The sequence below is a fragment of the Pezoporus wallicus genome, unplaced genomic scaffold (genome assembly GCF_028554395.1).
Source record: "Pezoporus wallicus isolate ANWC-B61680 ecotype Strahan unplaced genomic scaffold, APGP_CSIRO_Pwel_v1 contig_7506, whole genome shotgun sequence".
Classification (NCBI taxonomy): domain Eukaryota; kingdom Metazoa; phylum Chordata; class Aves; order Psittaciformes; family Psittacidae; genus Pezoporus; species Pezoporus wallicus.
In genome coordinates this window covers 2,965,753-2,989,606 of record NW_026637546.1, presented here as the reverse complement: position 1 = coordinate 2,989,606, position 23,854 = coordinate 2,965,753, and the positions used below count along the sequence as shown (strand labels likewise).

The following is a 23,854-nucleotide window of genomic DNA, read 5'->3' as shown; positions in this document are numbered from 1 at the left end:
GCATCATTTTGATTCTAATGTGGCTGGACTTTCAAGATCCTAAAATAATCTATAAGGGAAAAAAAGAGAAAACTTTAAGGCAGGCACTGTGGATGATGGGCAGTTTCAGAAGTACTGTTGTCCAGAGGTGTAATTTGGTGGAAGCAAGGACAGGTGGCCTGGGAAGAAAACAAGGATGTTGTCCAGGAAGCTAGGGACCAAGTTAGAAAAGCTAAGGCCCAGTTAGAATTAAACTTGGCTAGGGATGTGGAAGATAACAGGAAGGGATTCTGTAGGTATGTTGCGAATAAAATACAGACTAGGGACAATGTGGGCTTTCTCTGGAAGGAAACAGGATAACTGGCTACCCTGGATTTGGAGAAGGCTGAGGTTCTTAATGAATTCTTTGACTCAGTCTTCACTGGCAAATGCTCAGATCACACCACCCAAGTCTCAGAAGGCAGATGCAGGGACTGTGAGAATGAAGATCTTGGGCCCACTGTAGGAGAGGATCTGGTTTGAGAGCACCTTAAGAACCTGAACATGTGTAAGTCCCTGGGACCTGATGAAATCTATCCGCAGGTCCTGAAGGAGCTGGCAAATGAAGTTGCTAAGCCACTGTCCATAGAATCATAGAATAGTTAGGGTTGGAAAGGACCTTAAGATCATCTAGTTCCAACCCCCCTGATGTGGGCAGGGACACCTCACACTAAACCATGTCACCCAAGGCTCTGTCCAACCTGGCCTTGAACACCACCAGGGATGGAGAATTCACAACTTCCTTGGGCAACCCATTCCAGTGCCTCACCACCCTCACAGTAAAGAACTTCTTCCTTATATCCAATGTAAACTTCCCCTGTTTAAGTTTTAACCAGTTACCCCTTGTCCTATCACTACAGTCCCAAATGAAGAGTCCCTCCCCAGCATCCTTATAGGCCCCCTTCAGATAACTGGAAGGCTGCTATGAGGTCTTCACAAAGCCTTCTCTTCTCCAGGCTGAACAGCCCCAACCTTCTCAGCCTGTCTTCATATGGGAGATGCTCCAGTCCCCTGATCATCCTCGTGGCCCTTCTCTGGACTTGTTCCAACAGTTCCATGTCCTTTTTATGTTGAGGACACCAGAACTGCACACAATACTCCAAGTGAGGTCTCACAAGAGCAGAGTAGAGGGGCAGGATCACCTCCTTTGACCTGCTGGTCATGCTCCTTTTGTTGCAGCCCAGGATACAGTGGGCTGCAAGCACACACTGCAGCTGGCTCATTATTTAAGTTTCTTATCAACCAACACCCCTAAATACTTGTCTGCAGGGCCCCTTAGTGAAGCCATGCTGGCTGTCACCAACCACCTTGTCGGGAAATTCACCTGACTGCCATGATTTTTCAAATATGATGATTGGCAGTCAGGTGAACTTGCTGATGACTGGAAGAAGGGAAATATAACCCCCATATTCAAGAAGGGGAAAATATACAACCCAGGGAACTACAGACCAGTCAGTCTCACCTCTGTGCCTGGCAAAATTGTGGAGCAGATTCTCCTGGAAAGCATCCTAAGGTGCATTAAAGACAACAAGGTGGTTGGTGACAGCCAGCATGGCTTCACTAAGGGGAAATCCTGCCAGACCAATTTGGTGACCTTCTATGATGGGGATACAGAACTGGTGGACAGGGACAGAGCAGTTTACATCACCTGCCTGGAATTGCGCAGTGTTCAACACTGTCCCACATGACATCCTTGTCTCTAAATTGGAGAGACATCAATTTGATAGGTGGACCACTTGGTGGATAAAGAACTGGCTGGATGGCTGCATGCAAAGAATTGTGGTCAATGGCTCAGTGTCCAGTTGGAGACCAGTAACGAGTGATGACTCTCAGAGATCAATGTGGGGATCAGTCTCATTCAGTATCTTTGTCGGTGGCATGGACAGTGGGATTGAGTGCACCCTCAGCAAGTTTGATGACACCAAGCTGTGTGGTTCGTTTGATATGCTGAAGGGAAGGGATTCCATCCAGAAGGACCTTGACATGCTTGTAAGGTGGGCTGATGCCTACCTTATGAAGTTTAACCATGCCAAGTGCAAGGTCCTACACATGGGTCAGAGCAATCCCAGGCTCAGCTACAGGTTGGGCAGAGAAGAGATTCAGAGCAGCCCTGCAGAGAAGGACTTGGGGCTATTGGTCTAAGAGAAACTGAACATGAGCCAGCTGCAGTATGTGCTTGCAGGCCAGAAGGCCAACTGTATCCTAGGCTGCATGAAAAGGAGCGTGACCAGCAGGTCAAAGGAGGTGATCCTGCCCCTCTACTCTGCTCTTGTGAGACCTCACTTGGAGTATTGTGTACAGGTCTATGTCCTCAACGTAAAAAGGACATGGAACTGTTGGAACAAGTCCAGAGGAGGGCCATGAGGGGACTGGAGCACCTCCCATATGAAGACAGGCTGAGAAGGTTGGGGCTGTTCATCCTGGAGAAGAGAAGGCTTTGTGAAGACCTCATAGCAGCCTTCCAGTTATCTGAAGGGGGCCTATAAGGATGCTGGGGAGGGACTCTTAACTGTAGTGATAGGACAAGGGGTAACTGGTTAAAACTTAAACAGGGGAAGTTTACATTGGATATAAGGAAGAAGTTCTTTACTGTGAGGGTGGTGAGGCACTGGAATGGGTTGCCCAAAGAAGTTATGAATGCTTCATCCCTGGTGGTGCTCAAGGCCAGGTTGGACAGAGCTTTGAGTGACCTGGTTTAGTGGGATGTGTCCCTGCCCATGGTAGGGGGGTTTGGAACTAGATGATCTTAAGGTCCTTTCCAACCCAAACCATTCTATATCCCTATGATTGTTTTAGGCTATCAAATCTCAGTTCAGATTAATCTCAAGAGTTTACTAAGTGACAGTGACTTTCTTGGAGATCTCGATGCTGGTGCTGCATAGCAGTTTAAGTCTATTGTGTCTGTGCTGTGACTGTTCAAGTGGCAAAGCTTGCTGCAAGAATACCTTTGACCGAAGCTGCCCTTGCTATCCAGGCGGGGCTGTTTACGCATGCCTAGCATCTCATGCCCATGGAACAGGTTTCCTTACTCACAGAAAGGAAGGGGGTTTTAAATTTATTTTCCTGAATATAGGTTGGAGCTTTCAAACTGTACTTAAACTAGTTAATTTTAAAAATAAATGCAGACTTAATGCTGATTTATGTCTTCCAACTGAAATTTGTGTTTATGAACTGTTAATTAAAATTGATGTGTTTTCTTGAAAATTGTGGTTTAGATGATACAATAGATAAGCCTATAGGCAGAGATCAGTACAATTTCACAAATAAGCAAAACAGAACTATCAAACTTCCCCTGTTAGGGGAGTAAGAGAAATGAGCATGATGACTGTTACCACTACTGACAAAGGCACCTCTTAAACTAAATTATAGTTATTAATTGTGAAGAAGCACAAGACTGAACAAGAACATAGAAGTACATTGACGAACTTAGAATGTAGAATAAAATACTGAAGGTATTTGCACGCGGTAAAACCTATTGTAAATAGTAGATTAAAATTCCCTATTAAGCTGCCTTAATAAAAGTGATATTTTTATACTTTTGTAATTTACTAAGTAAATAAATACTTGTACATACTATGAAACAAGTCTGGGGAAACATTTTATGAATGACATTTTTAATCCTGTAATTTCCCATTTTTCATTATTATGGAAAGCTTGTTTTTCCTGGTTTAGAGTTTCAGGAATTAGATTAAATGTCTAGCATGTTATCCTAGTGGCATTCACTGGTCATGACTTCTGAACTCTCTCTCCCATATGTTACATGGCTAAGAGACAGGGCATATGAAGAAGAATCTATAATTGCTTCTGTCATTTTAGAAAAATATAGCTACATTAAAAATGTTATTAATGTAATTATTTTCCACCTCTTATTGTCATAATTTTGATTGTATCAAATTGTTGGACAGATACATATATCCAAAGGCTGTCTCAGTTGCAAGATACTTTGAATGAAATGCTTGCAAAACAGAAAGCAGAAAGGGATACCCTTGCTAAAAAATACAGGTAATTAAAATAAAAGGACTGTATTTAAAGGAAGCTATTCTTAACAGCAGTAGTGATAGAAATTGTTAGAAGGTGAGCATACAGTAGCATGCAAGTAAAACTATGTGGTTCTCATTCACATTTTGTGGAAGCATGATGTGTATTGGCTTCTCTTATCCCCATTAAGAGTTTACATCAAGGAAGAGCTCATGTATACTAATCAGTGGCTGTCCATACAATGAAAACTGAAATTAGGTAGTAAACATAAAAAAGGTGTGGAAAATTCCTAAGCAGAAATGAGGAAATGGAAGTACTGAGCAATTGGAGTACATTTGTAACATCATGGAGGAAAGCCGTAGCACTACTTGTAGCATCCCTGCCTCCGGTTTTGTTTCTTTAGCACCCTTACACTGGGAGTGATCAACCAAGAGCCCCCAAGAGCCGTGTAAAGCAATGGCTTAAAGTGTGCTTGCAGATGTTCCTTTTCTGTAAGGACACCTCAAATGTGAGCTGGGCATGCTCACCTCAGTGTGAGCATGGACTGTGAATTTTCACGTTCCTGCTGCCGGCTCTCACAAAGCCTCTTTATACTTCCTTCTAAGGGAGACTGCCTAAATGCTGGTCATGTGGTGAGTGCTCAGCTAACAATGTAGCATTGTATTCAGTGGATGCTTTGAAGCCCTCTGATGAGCATGTCTGCATGTTGTTTGTGCAAGCAGTATTCATTTGGTCATGTAAAAGCAACAGTTCACAGCTTTCAGGTAGTTACATGACAAAACATATAGGCTGGTTGAGCAAAGAGTCTGAAATGTTTCAGTCACAGACCATTTTGCCAACTATAAAATGTAAGATACATAGGTTACACAGATAATAAAAAAAAAAAGAAGAGAAGTTAGGGTTCCACATCATCCTTGTGAACAAACGAGTGACTAAATTAAGAAACAAGAATAGTAAAACTAATGCCTACACAAACTTACCTGCCTTCTGATATTGAAAGTGAAACCGTTCCAGAGCAAAATGATAAATATTTCTTGGTATTGCAGGTACCTTGCAGCTAATGCAACATCTATTTAACAGCAATGAGGTACATGCCAAATTACATTAAATTTTCTTTTCATTATATCTTGAACATTTTCTTAACTAACTAGCATCTAAGCTTTTGTCACACAATACATAAATGTACAGAAAATCAGGAGCCATCATAACATTTTCCATCTTTCTGTTGCTCAGTTAGTTAGCCTGCTAACACTTTTCCATTTCTGTTCATTCATTTGAAGATATTAAGTTGTATCTCTCACCTAAGAAAAATGGGGAAAAAAGCATCCTATTTGTCAGTGGCTATTAAGTTACTTTGCCTTTATCATTTTAGTCACACTATCTTTGCCTTTTCAGTAGCAGGTTCTTCTGTATCTGTATAGGAATAAAGCGACAATAATTTCCTGAAGAAACAATGCTAGAAAACTGTGGAGCCTAACTGGCCTGTGTAGGAGTCCATAGTTGCATATCAGTGATAAACTATATGCTGATATGTTGATCATATCACAGATTCTAAACACATGTGATAGTAAGCAATATCACAACATAGACACCAATACTGTCACACTATGGTTTGGGTGTCCTTGTTCTGCACTGATTAGTCTTGCTGTACCTCTCTCTCACTAGGATGGTGTTACTTGCATGGCACTTCTGCTGTGAGTGAAGTTAAAAGCAAACCATGCTGCTATCCCTTTTCCCACACCATGTGGTACTCCTCTGTCTTTCCAGCGTGGTGCCAGAGTGGTGATGCAATCACTTATCTCAGGGGAAGTTAGGAGGAAATAGTATTATACTGTTCTGGTGGCTGTTATGCCAAAGGAAGTGAGGAAAATAAAGAATTCCCTTCCAGCAGGAAAGGGGGGAGGTCCTGTGGTGAAGGAGTCTCAGAGGCAGATGAGCTCAGGTAGAGAGCAGGATCATGGGGTGTTACAGTTGCGGCTTCATAAAATGTTTTGTTGTGTACCTCATAAAAACTTCGTGGTAGTGTCATCCTTCAGTAGCTCATCCTGAGTTAATTTTAAAAGGCTCGAAATGAGAGCTGCAAAGGCATTGAATTCAATGAACTGTTGTGATTTGTAGTGGTAAAAGAGCAGCCGGTGTGAACGGACAATTTTGATTCTGTGAATGAATGGTGGTATAGAAGGACAAGGCTATCACTGAACTTCTGATGCTTTGCATCCTGCTTCTAGGCAGGATTCTGCAGTTTGTTGGGCATAAGCCTGGGATTGGAACTGTAAACTTCATGCATGATAAAGAGATTGCTCAAATTTCAGGTGTTGGCAGAATCCTCTGAAACATATTCCTGTTCTTAATGGATTACATGTGTTAAGCTGTTTCTGTTTTCAATTTCTACAGGGCTTCAGTAGAATCTTTTAAAAAAGGAGCACTGAGGAAACAATTAGTTAACCTTGCTTCTAGGCAAAAGAGTCTGTTGACTGTTGCCCAAAACCAGGAAAAATTAGTCCAGAAAATACAGAATTACAGAAAAACAAAGCAAGTGTTCAGTGCACCATGTTCAGAGAAGCAGATCTCAAACTCTGTTATTTCCTGTGGAAATGATGAAAGACAAAGTTTAACTGCTGATGAAATCGTGTGTCCTGATGTAGTTACATTTAGCATGGGGCTTGGTGCCAGCATGCCTGATGGAAACAGAGTAGAAGCCCATCTCCCTTTAGGATATAGATTTCCAGCTCAGGACTGCAGCCAACATCCACACATCTGCTTGAATGAGACAGGAGCAAATAAAGAAGCAATTAGAAGCAAAGAGGCTTTTGATCATGCTTTGGCATATGAAAGCAGAGTAAGAGAATATCCCTTCGACAACAAGTCAAAACTGACAAATGCTCTAGAAGTGGTGACATTGCCTTCAGAACCTACTATTTCCACTGCTAAATCAAAGTACTTACAGCAGACAGACATTGATTGTGTGGCAATTGCAGAACAAGGAAACAAGTCTTTAAATCCCACTTCAGTGACAAAGGTATTCAATATTGTAGAACCCCGAAGCACTGTTGTCAATAACAATGTCTGTCAGCCAGGCAGTGACTGCCAGCAGGTTCTTACAGTTGAGGGTCTACAGAGATACATAAATGAGAAAGAAGCTTTCCACCAGCAGCAACAGCGAATAATTTTGTCAAAATCTACAAAGAACTTCCCTAATACTTTGCAGCAAATGATCTTCCAGAGTGCTGAGAACTCGTTTAATGCCAACTTGGTACTTTCAAATCATACCTCAAATACAGATTATCCAGTAAATCTCAGTGAGAAAGCTTCCCAGAGCTATAGTAATCAAGAACGTGAACAAATCCAAGTGAGGTGTAGACGAAGAAATAAGAAGAAGCTTCAGCTGATAGATCTACTTGAATTGGGAAAGATTAAGCCAGGAGAAAATGTTTTAGAATTCAAACTGCAGGTAATTACTGAGATATAATAATGTTAATATAATAATGTTAATATTAGCATATAATGAAAAAAACCACAATAACAAACAAAGCAAAACACTGAAATGGGGAAAGAGCAGTTCTCATGTTTTAGTCTGCATCTTCAGCACTTAGTATTGAAAATTTTTACTCATTGGTTACATATAACTTGTTATGAGTTTGGAAGGGAAATGCTATGAATGGCATCTTCTGTTAGCCTATAATTTTAACACCCAGAATATTGCATATGTAGAGTTTATTTCTTAACTTTGCATTACCAGCTTCTTAACGTTTCCTGTTGCTAAAACCAGAGTGGTTGGTCTACATTGCGTAATACCTGATTTTCATATTGGAAGTAGCAGGAACATTAAGGTTTTTATGACTTAATGCGATTCTTGGAAGCAACTGTCAAGTCCCTCAAATAAAGAAATGTTACATCAAGGATTTCATAGCGCTGCGTTAGACACAAATATATGCAAAATTCCTTACATGCCAGCTGGTTCCATAGTTTACAGTCTGGTATAAAGCATATGTAAAAAAACCCCACAACCAAAAAAATACCTCTTTTTCTTTTGCTACAAAAGTACATCCCTGTGCCTGCAAATACAGAGAAGATTTGTGAGACAGCTGCCAAGGGACTGGCTTAGTATTGAGCAAATGATAGAATTATTTACTGAATTCCCAGCTATGAGCTTGTTAATTTCCAGGGCAACATATTGATTAAAATATGAAGGGGTCTTTTCAGCCAAAGCACCAGGTGTAGTTAATGTGGAAAAGACTCTGTTTTCTGCACCTATAATCTGCTCAGGAATGCTTTTCCGCTAAGAGTGGCCATTTCTTGTGGTCTTGTGTTTTGTAATACAAGGCAGCTGAGTAAGTCACAAGCTTCTACATTGGGCTGTGTCATAGGTATATACACATGCTTCTTTTCTTTAAAGGACATGTAATATTCCTCTGAACCTCAAGATGATTAAGTGAAAGGATGAAGAATTCAGTATGTTTACTGTGATTTATCAAGGCTGTTATCTGTGATACTGGCATGATGCATGTGGATCTTAAAGAATTACAACCCTGTATTGAAATGTTGATGTTTTGGAGTATGGAGAAGTCAACAATTTTTACAAGAATGAAAATGACCCTCATTTATGTCTTGGAAAACAGTGCTATAAGATAGAAGTTTAGAAGCCAGTGTCTGTTGTGTTGCAAAGAGATGACCAGTAAAGTTTCCTTCTTTATCATTGTAGAGATGTACTAAATAACAGCATAGAGCTGGTACACAGTCCTTACTTAAGGTTAGCTTTTGGCAGGCATAATGCAGTTTTTGAATGTTTCACCTAAGCTGTGAAACAATGAACTGGATTGAGTGTTCATCAAAATAGTGTTTGGAGTGTTCATCAGACATCTTAATTTAGATTCTTATAGACACTCCAAGCCAGTGGATATCATAGGAGGCCAGTTCAGTGTTTACTGGTGGATCATTTCCTCTTACTCTGATTGTTTAACCTTAGGCAGGTTAAGCAACCTTACTACGTTGTAGCTTAGTTTATCAACAACTAATTTTTTGCATTATTTAGCTGTGTTAGCTTAACTGAGACCAGTTAGGTTAACATCATATAATATATCATATCATATCATATCATATCATATCATATCATATCATATCATAATCATAATATACTGAACTATAAATAGTATAAGCCATGCTTGTATGTTTGCAGAGTTGGGCTGTGTTAGCACTATCAAAGAGGCAACAACAATAAATACATATTATACTTTATTTTGCATAAGATAAGGCTATCAGGTTCCTCCTAAAACATGTAATTGTTGTCCCTTGACATAAGTTTATATGCAAATATATTTCATTTTTGAATCATTGCTGGAATTTCACTGTGACATGTTCCACAAGTGTAAGGAAGATTGCATTTGTGTAACAGTTTCTGGTTGCACAGAATTGCCTCTTGTCAATTCCTGGGTTCACTGTTGCAAATTAATTTATTCACAGCCATATTTTCTCTAAGAGGATCTAAGATGCAAATACAGTTCTGATAAAGACAAGTAGGGAGATTTGTCCTCCAGCAGTGGTATTAGTGTGGCTAAAACATCTTATTCTGGTGAAATAAATCACGTTATTTTACATTTACAGTTTTTGATAGTGGCTTTTTTTTTCTTTATTTTTCAGAGAGAAACAGAATTAGCTATTTTCAGCTATATTGTTCTTCAGTATTTTTTTTCATGTTTTAAGGATATTAATTCAGATTTGTTGATTTATAAATTGAAAACTACTTCCTGACTTTCATTTTTTAGGAATTTAGTCATAAAGCTGCGCTCTTAAACAATGGCAAGATCAGAACCAGTAAGGGACAAGTAATGCAGAATCCAGTTCATTGGGTTAAAGACCTACTAGGAAATGATATTTATGTGACATGGAAGTATGCATGGAATAAGGTAGGCCTGAATTTACTCCAAAAATAGCAATACATCACTAATCTGGATCTCTCAAAAGAGGATACAAGCCTCAATTTTTAAAACATCTTTTTACTCTTAATGAATAAGCAGCAAAGAAAAAGCTACATAGCTGTAGCTGTACAGTGATGAACTAGCACAAACGCTGAGAGAATGTGGAATGCCCACTCTGTAAGCTATCAGTGCTTTGAAAGAGTAGTTTTAAAGATGATTAAGAGGCTGACAGAAAAAGCTAAAAGGTAGTTAGAATGGAAAGGACCAAATTTACAGAAAAAGCTAAAAGGTAGTTAGAATGGAAAGGACCAAATTTACAGAAATGTCAGTGTGTCAGGGACAAATGTTGCAAAAATGCTGGTGGAGTTTAAGAGGGCTTTGCAGATGTGTTGTATTATGCTTTTTTTCATTCAGAATTCAAATTAGCAGAATTTCTGCTTGACCTTGACAGACACAGATTAAACTGTTAAGTGCATAAACTCAGTTTTATAAGAAAAGTGGAATTTTTACACCTATCAGACAAAAATGCACTAATTAAAATCACCAGGCATCCATTTAGGTATATTTTTACAGGTTAAATATCTTGGGACACAGTTGTCAAAATTTCTTGATGAAGGAGTATCAGTTTCTGAAGACGCAGAATTACCATCACAAGAAAGAATGCCTTTGGGTATGTACCACTTAAAATCTACTATTCACCATGACAGAAGCATCAGAAAGTGATTTCTAAAGAGCTTAAATTCAAAAATTCCTCAGTTGCCTCCTGATTTTTTTTTTTTTTCCTGAGCTATGTGCTTATCACAGATCTTGAGTTTGAAATATAGATAATGCCAGAACTTACACATGGTTTCTAAAGAAGAATGTTTCTTTTCCTCCATAAATTGGTTGTGTGAAGAAAATAAATACTAACGACTCAGTTGCTATGTAAATAATATTTAGGTAGCAATTTACATTATAAATATTTTATGTATGCTGAAGTTTTAATAAGCTAATTTAATACTTCTTTTATTGTGTTGAAAACTCATATACACTAGTATAAGTTTTAATTATATGTACATCTTAAAATCATATTAAATATTCTTTGTTGGTGGAGATCCTGGTATGCCCAAGCAACAGGAATAACTAGGGGGTTTATTCTCCAAAAACAAACAGCCATAAGAAGCAGAGTGCATTGATATGACAAAATTATGTTGAACATTTTCTTTAGAATGGCCCAGCAGACTTTAGAACTTCAGCCTAATTTTGATATGTCATGTGTTTCCAGGGAAACTCGAGTCCCTTTGACTGCTTGTTGCGTTTCAAATCTGAAAAGTTTTTGGGCTTTTGTGGTTGGGTCCTTTAACTGCTGGGACACTGCACCTCACTCACATGAACTGGAATACCAGGCTTGATTTGTTGTTATCATGCTAGAAATAAATTAAAATAAATTGAAATAAATTGAAATATTAAAAAATAATAATTTAAAATAACTGATTTGGTATTCAAAGTACCATGTTCGACTGGAATTTGCTTCAGGCTAAGAGCATCCAGATGATGAGTTTACCTTGCCCTGCTTCATAACCTAAGTTTATACCAGTTGTAAGTGACTTAAAATGTATTTAGTCTTTTAACTGCTTAATAGGTTTTTGAGTACTCCACTAGTTCTTGAAAATTATTCTTATAGTGGAAAATTTACGATAAATACTGTAACTTCTAAAACACAGAAATTCATTTATTCAAAAAATTCTCTTGACAGACAAAAATCAGCCTGAATATCAGTAAGTTGGTGGGGTTTTTTTCCTGCTTTTCACAAACAGTCCAGTGTAATCTGGGAAAAGTAGTTAAAGAAGTTTTTTTTTTGTCAGATGTAATTTAAGATCACAGTAATGCCTAACCATTAGCCCTAGGTGAGAAAATGAGGGAGAGAAAGCCAAAGTTTCTCTTTTCTCAGTTTCAGTTCTGTTCCAGGTACTGTGTGGACAGATAAATCAAACAGTGCCTTAAGTCATTCCAGAAGAAGATTAACCTGCACTGTTGTATTGTGAGAACAGTTACAGGAATCAGGTAGCTCCCAGATGGCTTCCAGGCCCTGTTCAGGAGTTAGATTGTTCCAGGGGCAGTTCCCAACAGGCACTTTGCCTATAGCCATTCTGCTTGAAAGCACAGGAAAATTTGCTGGTGTGGATGTGAGCTATTCTGTTCCACTTGCCTGGGGACATTCTGAGGCACTCTTTTATCTCTATAATGTACTTAAAATGTGTGTGTATTTTATTCATCCTCCTTTTGTGGAAAATCAATTTTTATTTTTATTTTTTACTGTGTTGTTGAATTGAAATTTTTCTATGTATCCCAGAACATCATTTAAAAAGAAGACTGGGGCCTGATAATTTGAGCATTTTTGGAGGAGAATGCTATTATTTTAAATACCCTATTATTTTAAATACCCCTTTCACACATTCTTTCCAGTTTCCCATATCTTAACTTAGTGTTCATTGAGCTGCTGTATGAAGAGGTAAGAAAATGATACAGGCAGCGGCTGTGTCCAGTGATCTTTTTCAAAAAAGAAGCAGCTACCACTGAACTTTGTATAGAGCCCAGTTTAGGAAGCATGTTTTAAGAACCTTGACCAAATCAAGGTCCCTAGGCAAAAACAGGTTAAGGAATTGCTCTTCTGTGGCTGCCAGCATAAGAAGTGTCCTAGTCCTAGCTTTTCAGCTTGGTTGAGATTAAGGTGCTTCAAGGTTAGTGTAGCAGCAGATTTTTAGATACCTGAGGAACGTTAACACAAAAAACTTGAAGAGCACATTAAGTAAAGTAGTCCCAGACAAATGCAGGTATGTAACTGAAGCTTTAAAGATTGCAGTTTTGGAATTAGTCACCTAAATCCTAACTAAATTTCACTTTATGCCCCATGTTTGAGTCTGAGCCTTTAGTCTCTTCTAGGATCACACTAGCAGAAAGCAGGAATTACTGCATTCAAGCCCGAGAGAGAACTAAACATTAAGAAAGTAAACATACTTTTAGACTATCTGTATATAGAAAAGAAGAAGAAACAGTGATTATGTGGCTTGGAATTTATTCCTCTGTGCTTTCTGGTACATGTAATGATGACGTAATGTTTGCTAAAAAGGACCAAGAATAACAAGCCATGTTAATATGCGGATGTCAGCTGAAAAACAGTTGTAAGTTGCAGAGCAGATATTGGCATTAGATATTTCATATTGAAATTCCAGCAAAGTTACTTGAACTAAAACCACATCCAGTTGTTACAAAAAGTGTAATCTGTACATTCGTTTTGCACATTGCTATTTCAGGAAGATGGTCTTTGGGAAACAGCATAACTAGTGCAATTCTTGTGCTCTGGCAGTCTCTTGCTGCCTTTAGTAATTGTTAGCCACCTGTAAAGATTAGAACAACTCTTGCTCACCTTTATTTCATGGAAGACCCCAAAGTTACGTGGAATAAAGAGTGTTTTCAAGGGAATCCAGATGATTTCTTAATGGCTGAACTACGGGGCCTGTTTCAGAAGGTTTATGTTAATGTTTTTTCAGGTATCGGATAAAGTGCGTAGCTGAACTCAATAAGGTTGCATGAAAGCAAGTACGAATAGTTTTGCTGTGATCATATGTGTTATTATATGTTTCTGTTTTCCTTGAGACAAGCAGCGAAACACATATATTTAGTAGGCTACTTTTCAAGTTCATTTTTTGTGGCATCTAATGTAATTTTATCAATGATGACATATATTTTAAAAAAAGAGAGAAGCAGTCATCTTATAGCAGCTATGGCTGGACTGGTAAAGGAACAGAAGAAAGTCTGCCTTTACATGTGTTAGGTGGCATAAATCTAAGCGAAAACGTAAGTATTTACCTTTAAGAAAAATAAAACCCCAAACTCCTCTCTGTATTAAGCCATGAAACCATCAGCGTTAAACAGTACTGTTTGTTCTTAGAACAAATTTGTCTTGATCTTCTTATGCTCTCAGGAAAGAATTTTATCACGAAGGATCCCAGCAACCACAACCAGCACCATCAGGGTCCTGGTACTGTCTCCATTGCTCAGCCTCTTGGGACTTTTGACCTAAGCAATACGCAGCCAAAACCCCCATCTTTACCACAAGCAGAAGTTGCGCAAACATGCACTGAAAGAGAAGCAGCTGTTACCAGGGAATTTAAGGCTGTTTTTATCTGCCTAAAAATCCTAATGGTGGGTGCAAGGGCTATGTGAGAGATACAGAAGGAAAAAGAAAGTAGGTGGTGTGGAATTGATTTGTGTGTGGGAGAGAAAGAGAGCTGGGGAGAAATTACAACTCTGCTCATGGGTCATCTGAATTACATTTTTCAGAGCTTAATATGTTCAACTCTCCTGTGTCCAAACGAGAAACATTTTGTTGTTTTGATGTAGTCAACAAAATGACTGCATATTATTTTAAATACTTGGTTAAATATCTCCACAAAATAATAGCATAGACAAATGTCTTCTGGATTTAGATGGAGAAATATGATACAAAAGCATTGCTGAATAATATCATGTAATCTAATTTAAAGGGAAGAGTGAAACCATTCCTGAAGATGCTGTGATCTTTTTGGAGTTGACTGAGCTTGTAACTTTGTGGTTTCAGTGTTACATTTTTATGTTGATTGCACGTTAAACCCTATCTGTAATATTTGTACAATGTGAACCATGCTTACTGCACTACGACCCAGGATTTTTGCCTATACCACCTTTAATTACATCGCAGAGGGATGACCTGTTTGACCACTTTGCAAAATCAGAGGAGTCAGCTCAAACCCCCACTGTGCCCAGTGTTGGGTAACACTCTACACTGAAGTGGCTAACAAGTGCTGAGTTGGATCTGCTGTGGGAGACAGTAATGGTGTCAGCCATTGCAAACTGGAAGTGTAGCCACGCTATAAGGCAACTCTTTATGCTTCTGTATGTCTATCCCTGCAGCTACAGTACAAAGGATTAAGTAAACTTAAGTAAACTCTGAATCTGTGAATCCTCTGCAAAAAATACTTTGTTATGCCACTTTTGGTTGTTTTTTTTTGTGGTTGGTTGTTTTGTTTGGGTTTTTTTTTTTTGTTCTTTTTTTTTTTTATAATAGAAGCAAGTAGACTTAGTGTCTTAAATGCCAGGGCAGAATATTTGGAGGGAGGTGGTATTTGGAGTTACAAAAAATAGATCGTATAGTAGATGATGTTCAAATCTATGTATCAACCCAGATTTAAATGAATTGGAAAGATTAAAACTCATAGGAATTGTGTTTCTCTGCTGAAGAGATGAACAGCCACATTCATGTTTTCTAAAATAGTTACTAGGTTTAGTTCTGCTTACCAAGGTAACGGTTTTGTAGACATATGGCCCTTGCTATCATAAGCCTGTATAGCAAATCCATTTTGTAGCAAAGGTAACCACTGACAGCGGGGATTATGCAAAATTAGAGATTCATAATAAGACAAAAATTAGTACATTGGAAATATACACGAATGTTTTTCCATATATACATTTTCGTTTATACTATTACAATTACCCTGTTAATTGAAGGAAGGAAGAGCTAAACATGCTGTATAACCTTTAAAAACCACCAGTCCAGTTTCTACATCTCTGTCTTACAGATCCTAAACCTTTCTCATTCAGTTCTGAGGAGAAGCTTTTCAGGTTTCACAGTCTGACCAAAAATATTTTTGAAAGCAAACTCTGAAAAGCAAACTCCTACTTAAGAAGGGAATTCCTATTAAAGTAAGTGCCTCAGGGTGATTATTTCATTGAGTGTCCTTAATGAAGTGAAGAAAGTGAAATCTTCTAAATGAAGCTTTGGAAATGCTATGAGAAGCCCCATAGCCCATAAATGGGTTTGCTGTATTTGTTTGCCTTCTACAATTGTTTCCAAAGAACCAGTCAGATACACAATGGCATTGCCGCTTTACTTCACACTAAATAAATTCTGACTATAAAACTCAGGTATATAAATTGGCTTTTAACTACTTTACTTTCTGGCCTTCACTAGTCCTGAAAATGTTACAAGAGTAATTAAATTTCAGCTTTCTTGCCAATCAGTCTTAACTTCTCATCTTGCGCACCAGTACAAAGTTGTGATGCTGAAACTTCTGACTTGGCAGGAGAATATTTAAATCCAAATGAATTGCTTCAGTAGAATGAAAACAAGCTATTCAGTATTTCAATACCTCCTAGATAGGTGTAAAATTGGGCCACTAGCAAGCATCACGTGTATGTATTTGCAAGAATCTGCCATTAGACTTCGAATTGTAAACTCCTCAGAAGAGGGATCTCATGTGTATCTTTGAACTGGATGAAGATATTACTTTGGTACTAGTCCAAGCAACAAACCTAACCCATTGTAGTATATTTTTCCTGCAATATGTATAAAACTCCATGTAATTGCAACGCAAAGAAATATTACCTGTTCTTGAAAACTTGCAATATATTTTGTGATATGTATAGTACTTCAATTCAGAGCCCCAGATTCTGCTCAGGCTCAGACATTATGTAAGAAACTACTTTCACTAGAAATCTTTACTATTCTTACTTTCATGTTGGAAAATATGATTAATGTAGTTTAGAGATTGAAAAGCAAGATTCAAACTAAGAACACCAAGGTTAATTTTATTTTCTTTTTCTCTAACAAAATGGGATGCCTTAAAAGAGCTCGATTCTGTATATCTGATTTTTTTCTTTTTTTGAGAATTACATCATCACCATCAATAATGGTGGTAATAATATGGGAGAATTACTTGGACATGTTAAAAAACAAACAAAACAAAACATCATACAAGCCAAACAAACCCCCAACAAACCAAACCAAGCAAACAACAAACCAACAACAACAAAGAGCACAAAACCAAAGCACTGGCATCTAATAATGTTTTCCCTGTTACCTTTACAGAATACTCATCAGCTACACAATGCCCCCATTTATGTGACTGTAGAAGACAGAGATGACCTGCATTTTCCTTGTATTTTCACTTTGGAAGCAAAGTGAGATTGTAGGCAAAGACTCAATCCGTAATCTTTCTCCTTCTCTGAGGTATCTCAAATTGCAGCAGCTGTTATACTGTTTTCCCACCTTCATGTCTTGCAGACAAAATATTTGTAAGTATCTTCCAGGACTTCAAAGTTCCAGGCATTACCTTTAGGTACTTACATACTTTAAAAAGCAACACATAGTTTGTCAGCAGAATTTATGAAGATGTATTTTCCAGTAACTCTGAATGCCATAACTGAAGTATAGGCTTCCTCCATCTGCACACTTTTCCTTTCCAAACTCTTTCACCTACTCTTATTTGACTGTCAGCAAGGTATGAGGTAGAATGATGCATGACTGATTCAGAGTTCAGCTATGTGGCCAGTAACAGCCACATAAAATTCACTTTTTAGGAGGCAAAAAAGTTTAAAAAAAAAAAAAAAGAGCAGCTCTTGAGGACTACATGCCATGGAAGCCAGTTCTAAGAATTTCATTTCAGTTTCTTATCTATCAGTCAGGTTTCTGTGAAACTGGGGAACTACTTGAAAAATGACAGTGTGACTGTACTGAACCGTAGACTAATGTAGGTTAGGTGGGGCCTTTGAAGGTCTTTAGTCCAACCTCTGTTTGGAAGTAGACAAACTTCCAAGTTCGATAGGGTTGCTTAAGTGCCTTGTCCAGTCAAGATCTGAGTATCTTCAAGGGTGGACATTCCTTAACATGTCCATACAAGGTATACGTGTGCTTAAGCATGATCATGGTGATTTTTTTTCCCACATATCTAGTTGGAATCTTACTTGTTAAAACTTGTAACCATTGCTTCTTTTTGTTGCACACAGAAACCATGTTTCCTGAAGAAGCCTGGCTAAAAGTAAACCAACTCCTAGTCAAGAACCTTAAACACTGGCTTTCTGGGCTTTTTACTTTGTGGAGCAAGTTGTAAAAGAAACATTTTTATAACTGACCCATCTTCCTAACTCATCAGCTGCACTATAACATTTTTTATCTGCTTTGCTGTTCCCATGGAGACCAAGAGAAGACTAAGACAAACAGAACTGTTGTAGATAATCTTCCTAGAATACATCTATCTTTTCTTATCTGACTTACGAAAGCAATAAAAGAAAGGCAGTGTGATGAGCAGCAAGCTTCAGAGGCAGTGGCTTCAGCTACTGCTTCAGTTGAAACAGAGAAGAGAGACTTTTTTGACACCACACTGGTAATGTCATGTCAAATGAAAGCATTTAAGAGGTTACCTGATGATCTTCCTTGGTGAGCATTCAGATTATGTTACACATCTTTGGGGGATTTTTTTCAGGAGTGACTTACAGCAAAGTTGGGACAAATCTTCTAAACAAAACAATTCTGTCTTTAATTCAACACATGATAACAGTCTAGGAGAAAGCTCTAGAAGTTTTTCTGAAGCTGTACATAAAACCCACTGAATGAGTCACAGCTCCTGTAGATTTTATCAGTGCATGAAAAACATGAGCTATTGTTTTTTCTATCAAATAGCTGTTCTGACCTGAGCTGAAACTTAATTTAGACTTTGTCTTCTGTTTCTTCCAGTCTGCATGCCAGTGTGCTATAAACTGCAAAAAATTTAAACTGTTCTGGTTTTAATTACTCCAGGTTGGCCCTGGAATTGCTTTTTATCCACTATCTTGGCACATTAAGTTCATGTTTTATAAAATGGTTAGAAATAATTTCAGACACCCAGGCATTTTACTTCCAAAGATTGTACAAGTGTATCAAGTATACAATAATAACTCAAAATAATAAGTTATATGTATGGTGTGAATGTGCACCCTGCTAGTCATACCAGGAAATAATCTCCTATGAATCATTTTAAAGCAATCTTAGTGCCTTTTAATAAAGGCTACTAGTGTATGCATTTGTTGTTGTTGAATTCCAACTCTGTATTTGATATTTAAATAGAGTGACTGACTTCATTGAGAAACTGAAAGGCTTCTCAAAAAGCTGTATAAAAATATTTGTGTGAGAAAAATGGAATAAGCTACTATGGGGCTTTTTAAAAGTACTTATAATATTTTATTTCTGTATAAATTCAGTGTTGAATGTAGATTCTTTTGTGGGAGGATGTATACATTTCCTGATTGGTATTTTACATATACGTCAATCATACCTCTCTCACCTTCTAAGGAAAAATCATGTTACAGCTATACTGAGGAAAGTAGGAGTCACTGAGATTTAAATTGTTCTCATGTTTGCTGATAGAATACTGCAACATTGATGGATTTCTGTAAGAGACTGGAAGTTTTGAGTTCCCCACATTGCTAAATAAAAAACTTAACCACATCTTAATACACTGATTCAAGGACCCTGAAGAAGAATAATTCAGAACGTATTCTATTATATAACGTATTTATTACTGTCTAACAGGCATATACCAGATGTATCTAGGAGAAGAGACAAAACAGTTACTGTATAAAATTATTATGTATCTGTACATTTTAATGGGGAATAATATATTGTATTTATATCACTTATGTAGGCAACGCTTGCAAGAAAGCTATAAAGCATTATTAATATTGTTAGTTTTTCAGACATTTAGAATCAAAGATTTCCTAACCCTGTCTCTCACAAAAGTATAAGATCTTCAGATCTGTGTTGTGGGAACAATACTTTCTGATACATGAAACATAAAATAATCAGATATTTCAGCATAAACCTTGAAACTGATGCTTTAGAATAAAATGCATAAATTCTTAATCTTTAATCATACCCACAAGTCCTTTTTCCATGCAGATACAGAGTTTAACAAGAAAGGCCATTGTTATTAAATACTTTCAAAGAATGAGTCTATATACCTAATCTTTTTTTCTGCTTTATGACGTCGGTTTTGCCAGTCTCACTGAAGGACAGCAGAATGAACTTCTGAGGAATACTATTCTTCCTCCACTATATACATGTTACTTTTTCAAATCTAGCATGTTATCTAGAAGCAACAGAATAGTGAATTGTAGAAATTGGAATTAAGTTCCGCATTATTGCTATGCAAGCTCTAGTTGCAAGCAAATGATCAACTAAGCCTACAGATCTTTCATGGTGACTCGTGTCTGATATGTGAAGGAATGAACTGTATGCTAAGGTACTATCAGAAGGTGCTCTAAATTCTTCTGGCACTATTACAGCTGTGCTATGAAGTATCTGGTCATTATAGTCCATTAGGTAGCTTCCAAACTCAAATGATTTATTTATTTATTAAGATGTTATAAATAACCTTTGATTTTTTTCAGTGCAAAAAATATGCATCATGCATAATTTAGGATCACTTGATAAATTAATTCTCAGGGGGAAAAAAGTGCTTTTGAAATCAGATAGAGGTGGACACAGATGATCACAAAGCAATTAGCCAAAATCCCTGCTGGCTTGTATTTTTCAGGGGATGGACACCTTAACTTCAGGTGTTTGACTGACATGATATGTGTGAGTATTAGAAAAAGAGCACTCCATACTGATTGGTTTTGTAAAGGCAGAGACCTTGTCCTCCAACATATTCCTCCAAGAGGAGGAAAAAGAATAAAGATCTGTATCACATGAAGTGAATCAAAAACTGTGGAGAGACCCAGAGAAAAATAAAGGCATTTTGGAGGGAGGAGGGGAGCAGGGAGAAATAAAAATCTAAAACAAGACAGGAAAGCATAGTACTTTGTCAGAACCTAGACTTACAGTACCAGTCTGTCCACAGACATCTCTTTTTCCAAGGTACCAGGTCCTGATCAGCTGACAGAAAAGTTATTTTCAAAATTACCACCAGCATGGGCAGAACTCATGTGCTTCAATTCAGCAGCAGGTTTTTAACGAATGAGAGGATCCAAAAATATTCATGCAAGACACTGGCTGTCGTTTACAAGACCTTACTTGGTTTGAATGGATAAGGACTATTGAGAGTCTGGATTGTGACTAATCTTTGTTTCTAAGTTCTTGAGAGGAGGGTGGATAATTTCCAAGAAACTTGAAAACTCTTAAGGTAGCTTTTTGTTCTAAATACTCCCTTGTATTTTACTCTAGATCAAATGCTGTTACCTTTAAGTGTGTCATTCTCTTTGCTTACTCATCTGTAGCCCACGTCTAGACTACCTGCACTGAACCAGATCCATTTGAGTCAGAATAAAATCTCCTCTGACTTTGCCGATACTACTCTGACTTTGCTGATACAAACTGATACTGCAAATCAGTTCTTCTTTCCCTCAGATATAATATTCTTGTTTCACAGAAATATTGAAACTGGATTAACTCATACCTGTAAATTGACTCAAATATGTTGCTTAAACTGCAAAAGCATTTAAATTCATTTTATACAAGTAAAATAGTTATAAAATGCTTAATTTCTGTGTAGTTCCAGCACTTTCTTGCTTGGAAAAACATGGAGGAAAGCTATTTTTAAAAAGTGATCTTTAAAGGGCTATTTTAATGATCATAAAATGGTGACTCTGCACAGAAGTGTGACTTCTGGTGACTAACCTTAGTGCAACTGGAGATTTTGGTCTGACATTTATAAAGTTTCACCACTAACAGGAATTCTTTGTAAATACAATTTTCAGGCTCTTAGCAGCCACAGAGACAAGGTCTTGTAAGACTGTAACAAAATGGAAACACAGTTTAGGATAGTTTCAAAACTATAATGCTAAAATAGATGCCAACAGAGACAGAAAAGCCTTGACAAGCATCGTGGAAAAAGTACTAAGAGGTGACATGTGTTTTTCCCAGATTTATGGGAAAAAAGCTCATTCAGTTATTGGTACTGATTGATACCTGATCTTGTAGTTCATGAAGATGGCAGAAAACTGAGAGCACCTAAGAAGACAGCAAGGGTAGGAAAGCAGAGAAAGACCCTTCCTGTGTGCTCCTTACCTTACTAAATTTACTTCTGTAAACCAAGGCACTACAATGAGGCCTTTCTCCACTGCTTACAGTCTGGCATCTGAACACTGTTGTGTTTGAAAAAAACACCCAAACAACAAACCAAAACTAACACAACAATCAGAACCTGTCCTTACTTTCATGACAGCCTTTCCTCTCTTGATAACATCTGCTACATCTACATTCTACCCTGACTGGCGGTTTCTGTGTTAGGCTGGTTATGGCAGCTCAGGAGCTCTGATATTTTGTGCAAGGGTACCAAGGGGAGAAAGTGTGGATGAATGATGAAAGAAAAGCAAGTAACTGAAAACTACAGTCCAGTGTCTTTTGGAGTCGGTGCTGTTATGTCTAGTAAATGAGAAATTTTTCATTTGAGAAAATGAAGAAAAGTTTCAAATGAGAAAAGGAGAAAATGTCTAGTAAAATTTCTTCCTGCTGGATCTTTACAGTGGTCACTTTGTTACTGATTTTAACAATGAAAAGTAAAAGTTCAGCTTTTCCTGCACTGACACAAGGGCTTTAAGTTTGTGCATTGCAATAGTTGTTTCAGTCCAGCAGATATTTAAATATTGCAGATAACCATTGTTCAGTCCTGCAATTTCTTGCATACAGATGTACACCTTCCTTTATATATAGTCTTTTGGAGACTGTACAAGTGCATTCCCTGTTAGAATGATTCCTTAATTTTGGGAAAGTAGACTAAACTTACCTGTTGTGGATGTAATACGTGAATTTCAAGCAATGCTGAAGAACAACTGCATTTTCCTGATACATAGGTGAAAATGACCAAGATGGTTGAATTCTCATCCTGAGCACCATGTAGTATGGCCGCTATCTCACTGAAGTCTGAGTGCAAGTGAGAGATACTGATAAGATGGCCGGGGTCTTAACACTACAAGATTCCTAGGACACATTACAGATTCCATTGCAGATGGCTAATGCTTAAGTGGTTCTAACAAGATATGAACACCTTTCTAGATAATAGGGCCAGTGATTGATTGCTTTCCATTACTTTAATATACAGTCTGTAATCATTTGCATTCATTTTCAATAGGCTCTTCTGTCCAGTTCAACTCAGTGGAAAGTCTGGCACATTTTCTTCAATTCCATGACATAATAATGGTACCCAAAGAGGAATTTCTACCATGCACTGCAATGGAAAAGTACTGGAATTTCTACAAAGGATGTAAAGATTTTGGATTCTGAAGACTTCTTCAGTGCTAGCATTTTTTTTCTTCACTGTCAGTTGAAAGTAAACATTTGAGGTTTTAAAACTAAGTGCTTTGTTATTGTCATGTTGATAAATAATTTGACCAGCGCTTGGAATTAACTGAAAGGTTGTTTGGGTAAATGAGGAACAAGGGAGTACTTTGTAGCAGATGAGGATAACTGTCAATGTTAAATTTTGTCCTGTAAGATTAAGAAATGGGGAAGTAGACAGGGACTGTTATGTAGTGGTGCTCATTGTGATTTATATTACAACTTGATATCTCTGTATGAAAATCCACTGATTTCAGCAGCTGCCCATGCTTGATGGGGCTGTACAGAACCAGATGGGTATCAGTACTGATAGTCACTTCCTACACCTAAACTTGGAACCCCTCTGCTTGAGAATGTGCTGTCAGAAATGTTTGCACCTGTTTGTGTAATAGCATAAGCTGTTAGGTTAGGTGAAAAATCAGGATGGACAGCTTTGAAAATCACCAGCAGCTTTGCTTTATGTGGTGTGGATGAATACAAATGTTTGAGAAGGGGGTGGGTGCTGAGAGAGGTTAAAAGAGGAGTCCTAGCCATTAGAAGTGCTCAGGGAAATTCCATTCATGTTCCAGCCAAGTCTTTCTGATAGAAAATGTGCTGGCATATGGCAGGAAATACAGTCAGCCTGTTTGCGAAACACGGTTCTTTCCATCTAACAATATCTTAGCTACTCACACGGATCTCTGGAGGATTTCTAGTTGCTTTAATTTTACAATGTGTGACTGCCTCAGTAGTGTATTTATAACACATCTGACAGCCATGAGAGATATCTGCATTCTTGCTCTTTCATTCTCTGAATTACAAGAAGAGATGAAATAATAGCACCTGCTACTCTAGC

At 37.8% G+C, this 23,854-nt stretch overlaps 1 protein-coding gene across 1 annotated transcript in view; it reads left to right on the top strand.

Moving 5' to 3' along the window:
• The window catches only part of ANKRD31 (ankyrin repeat domain 31), a 65,254-nt gene extending 41,828 nt beyond the window's left edge, over positions 1 to 23,426 (top strand). The window contains exons 20-26 of the mRNA XM_057406140.1: positions 3,924 to 4,020; positions 6,391 to 7,447; positions 9,759 to 9,899; positions 10,485 to 10,581; positions 13,876 to 14,066; position 14,443; positions 22,814 to 23,426. Of these exons, the coding sequence (XP_057262123.1) occupies positions 3,924 to 4,020; positions 6,391 to 7,447; positions 9,759 to 9,899; positions 10,485 to 10,581; positions 13,876 to 14,066; position 14,443; positions 22,814 to 22,965 (1,736 nt within the window). The 3' untranslated portion in view covers positions 22,966 to 23,426. The remainder of the gene's footprint in view (positions 1 to 3,923; positions 4,021 to 6,390; positions 7,448 to 9,758; positions 9,900 to 10,484; positions 10,582 to 13,875; positions 14,067 to 14,442; positions 14,444 to 22,813) is intronic.
• The last annotated feature ends 428 nt before the right edge of the window (positions 23,427 to 23,854 follow it).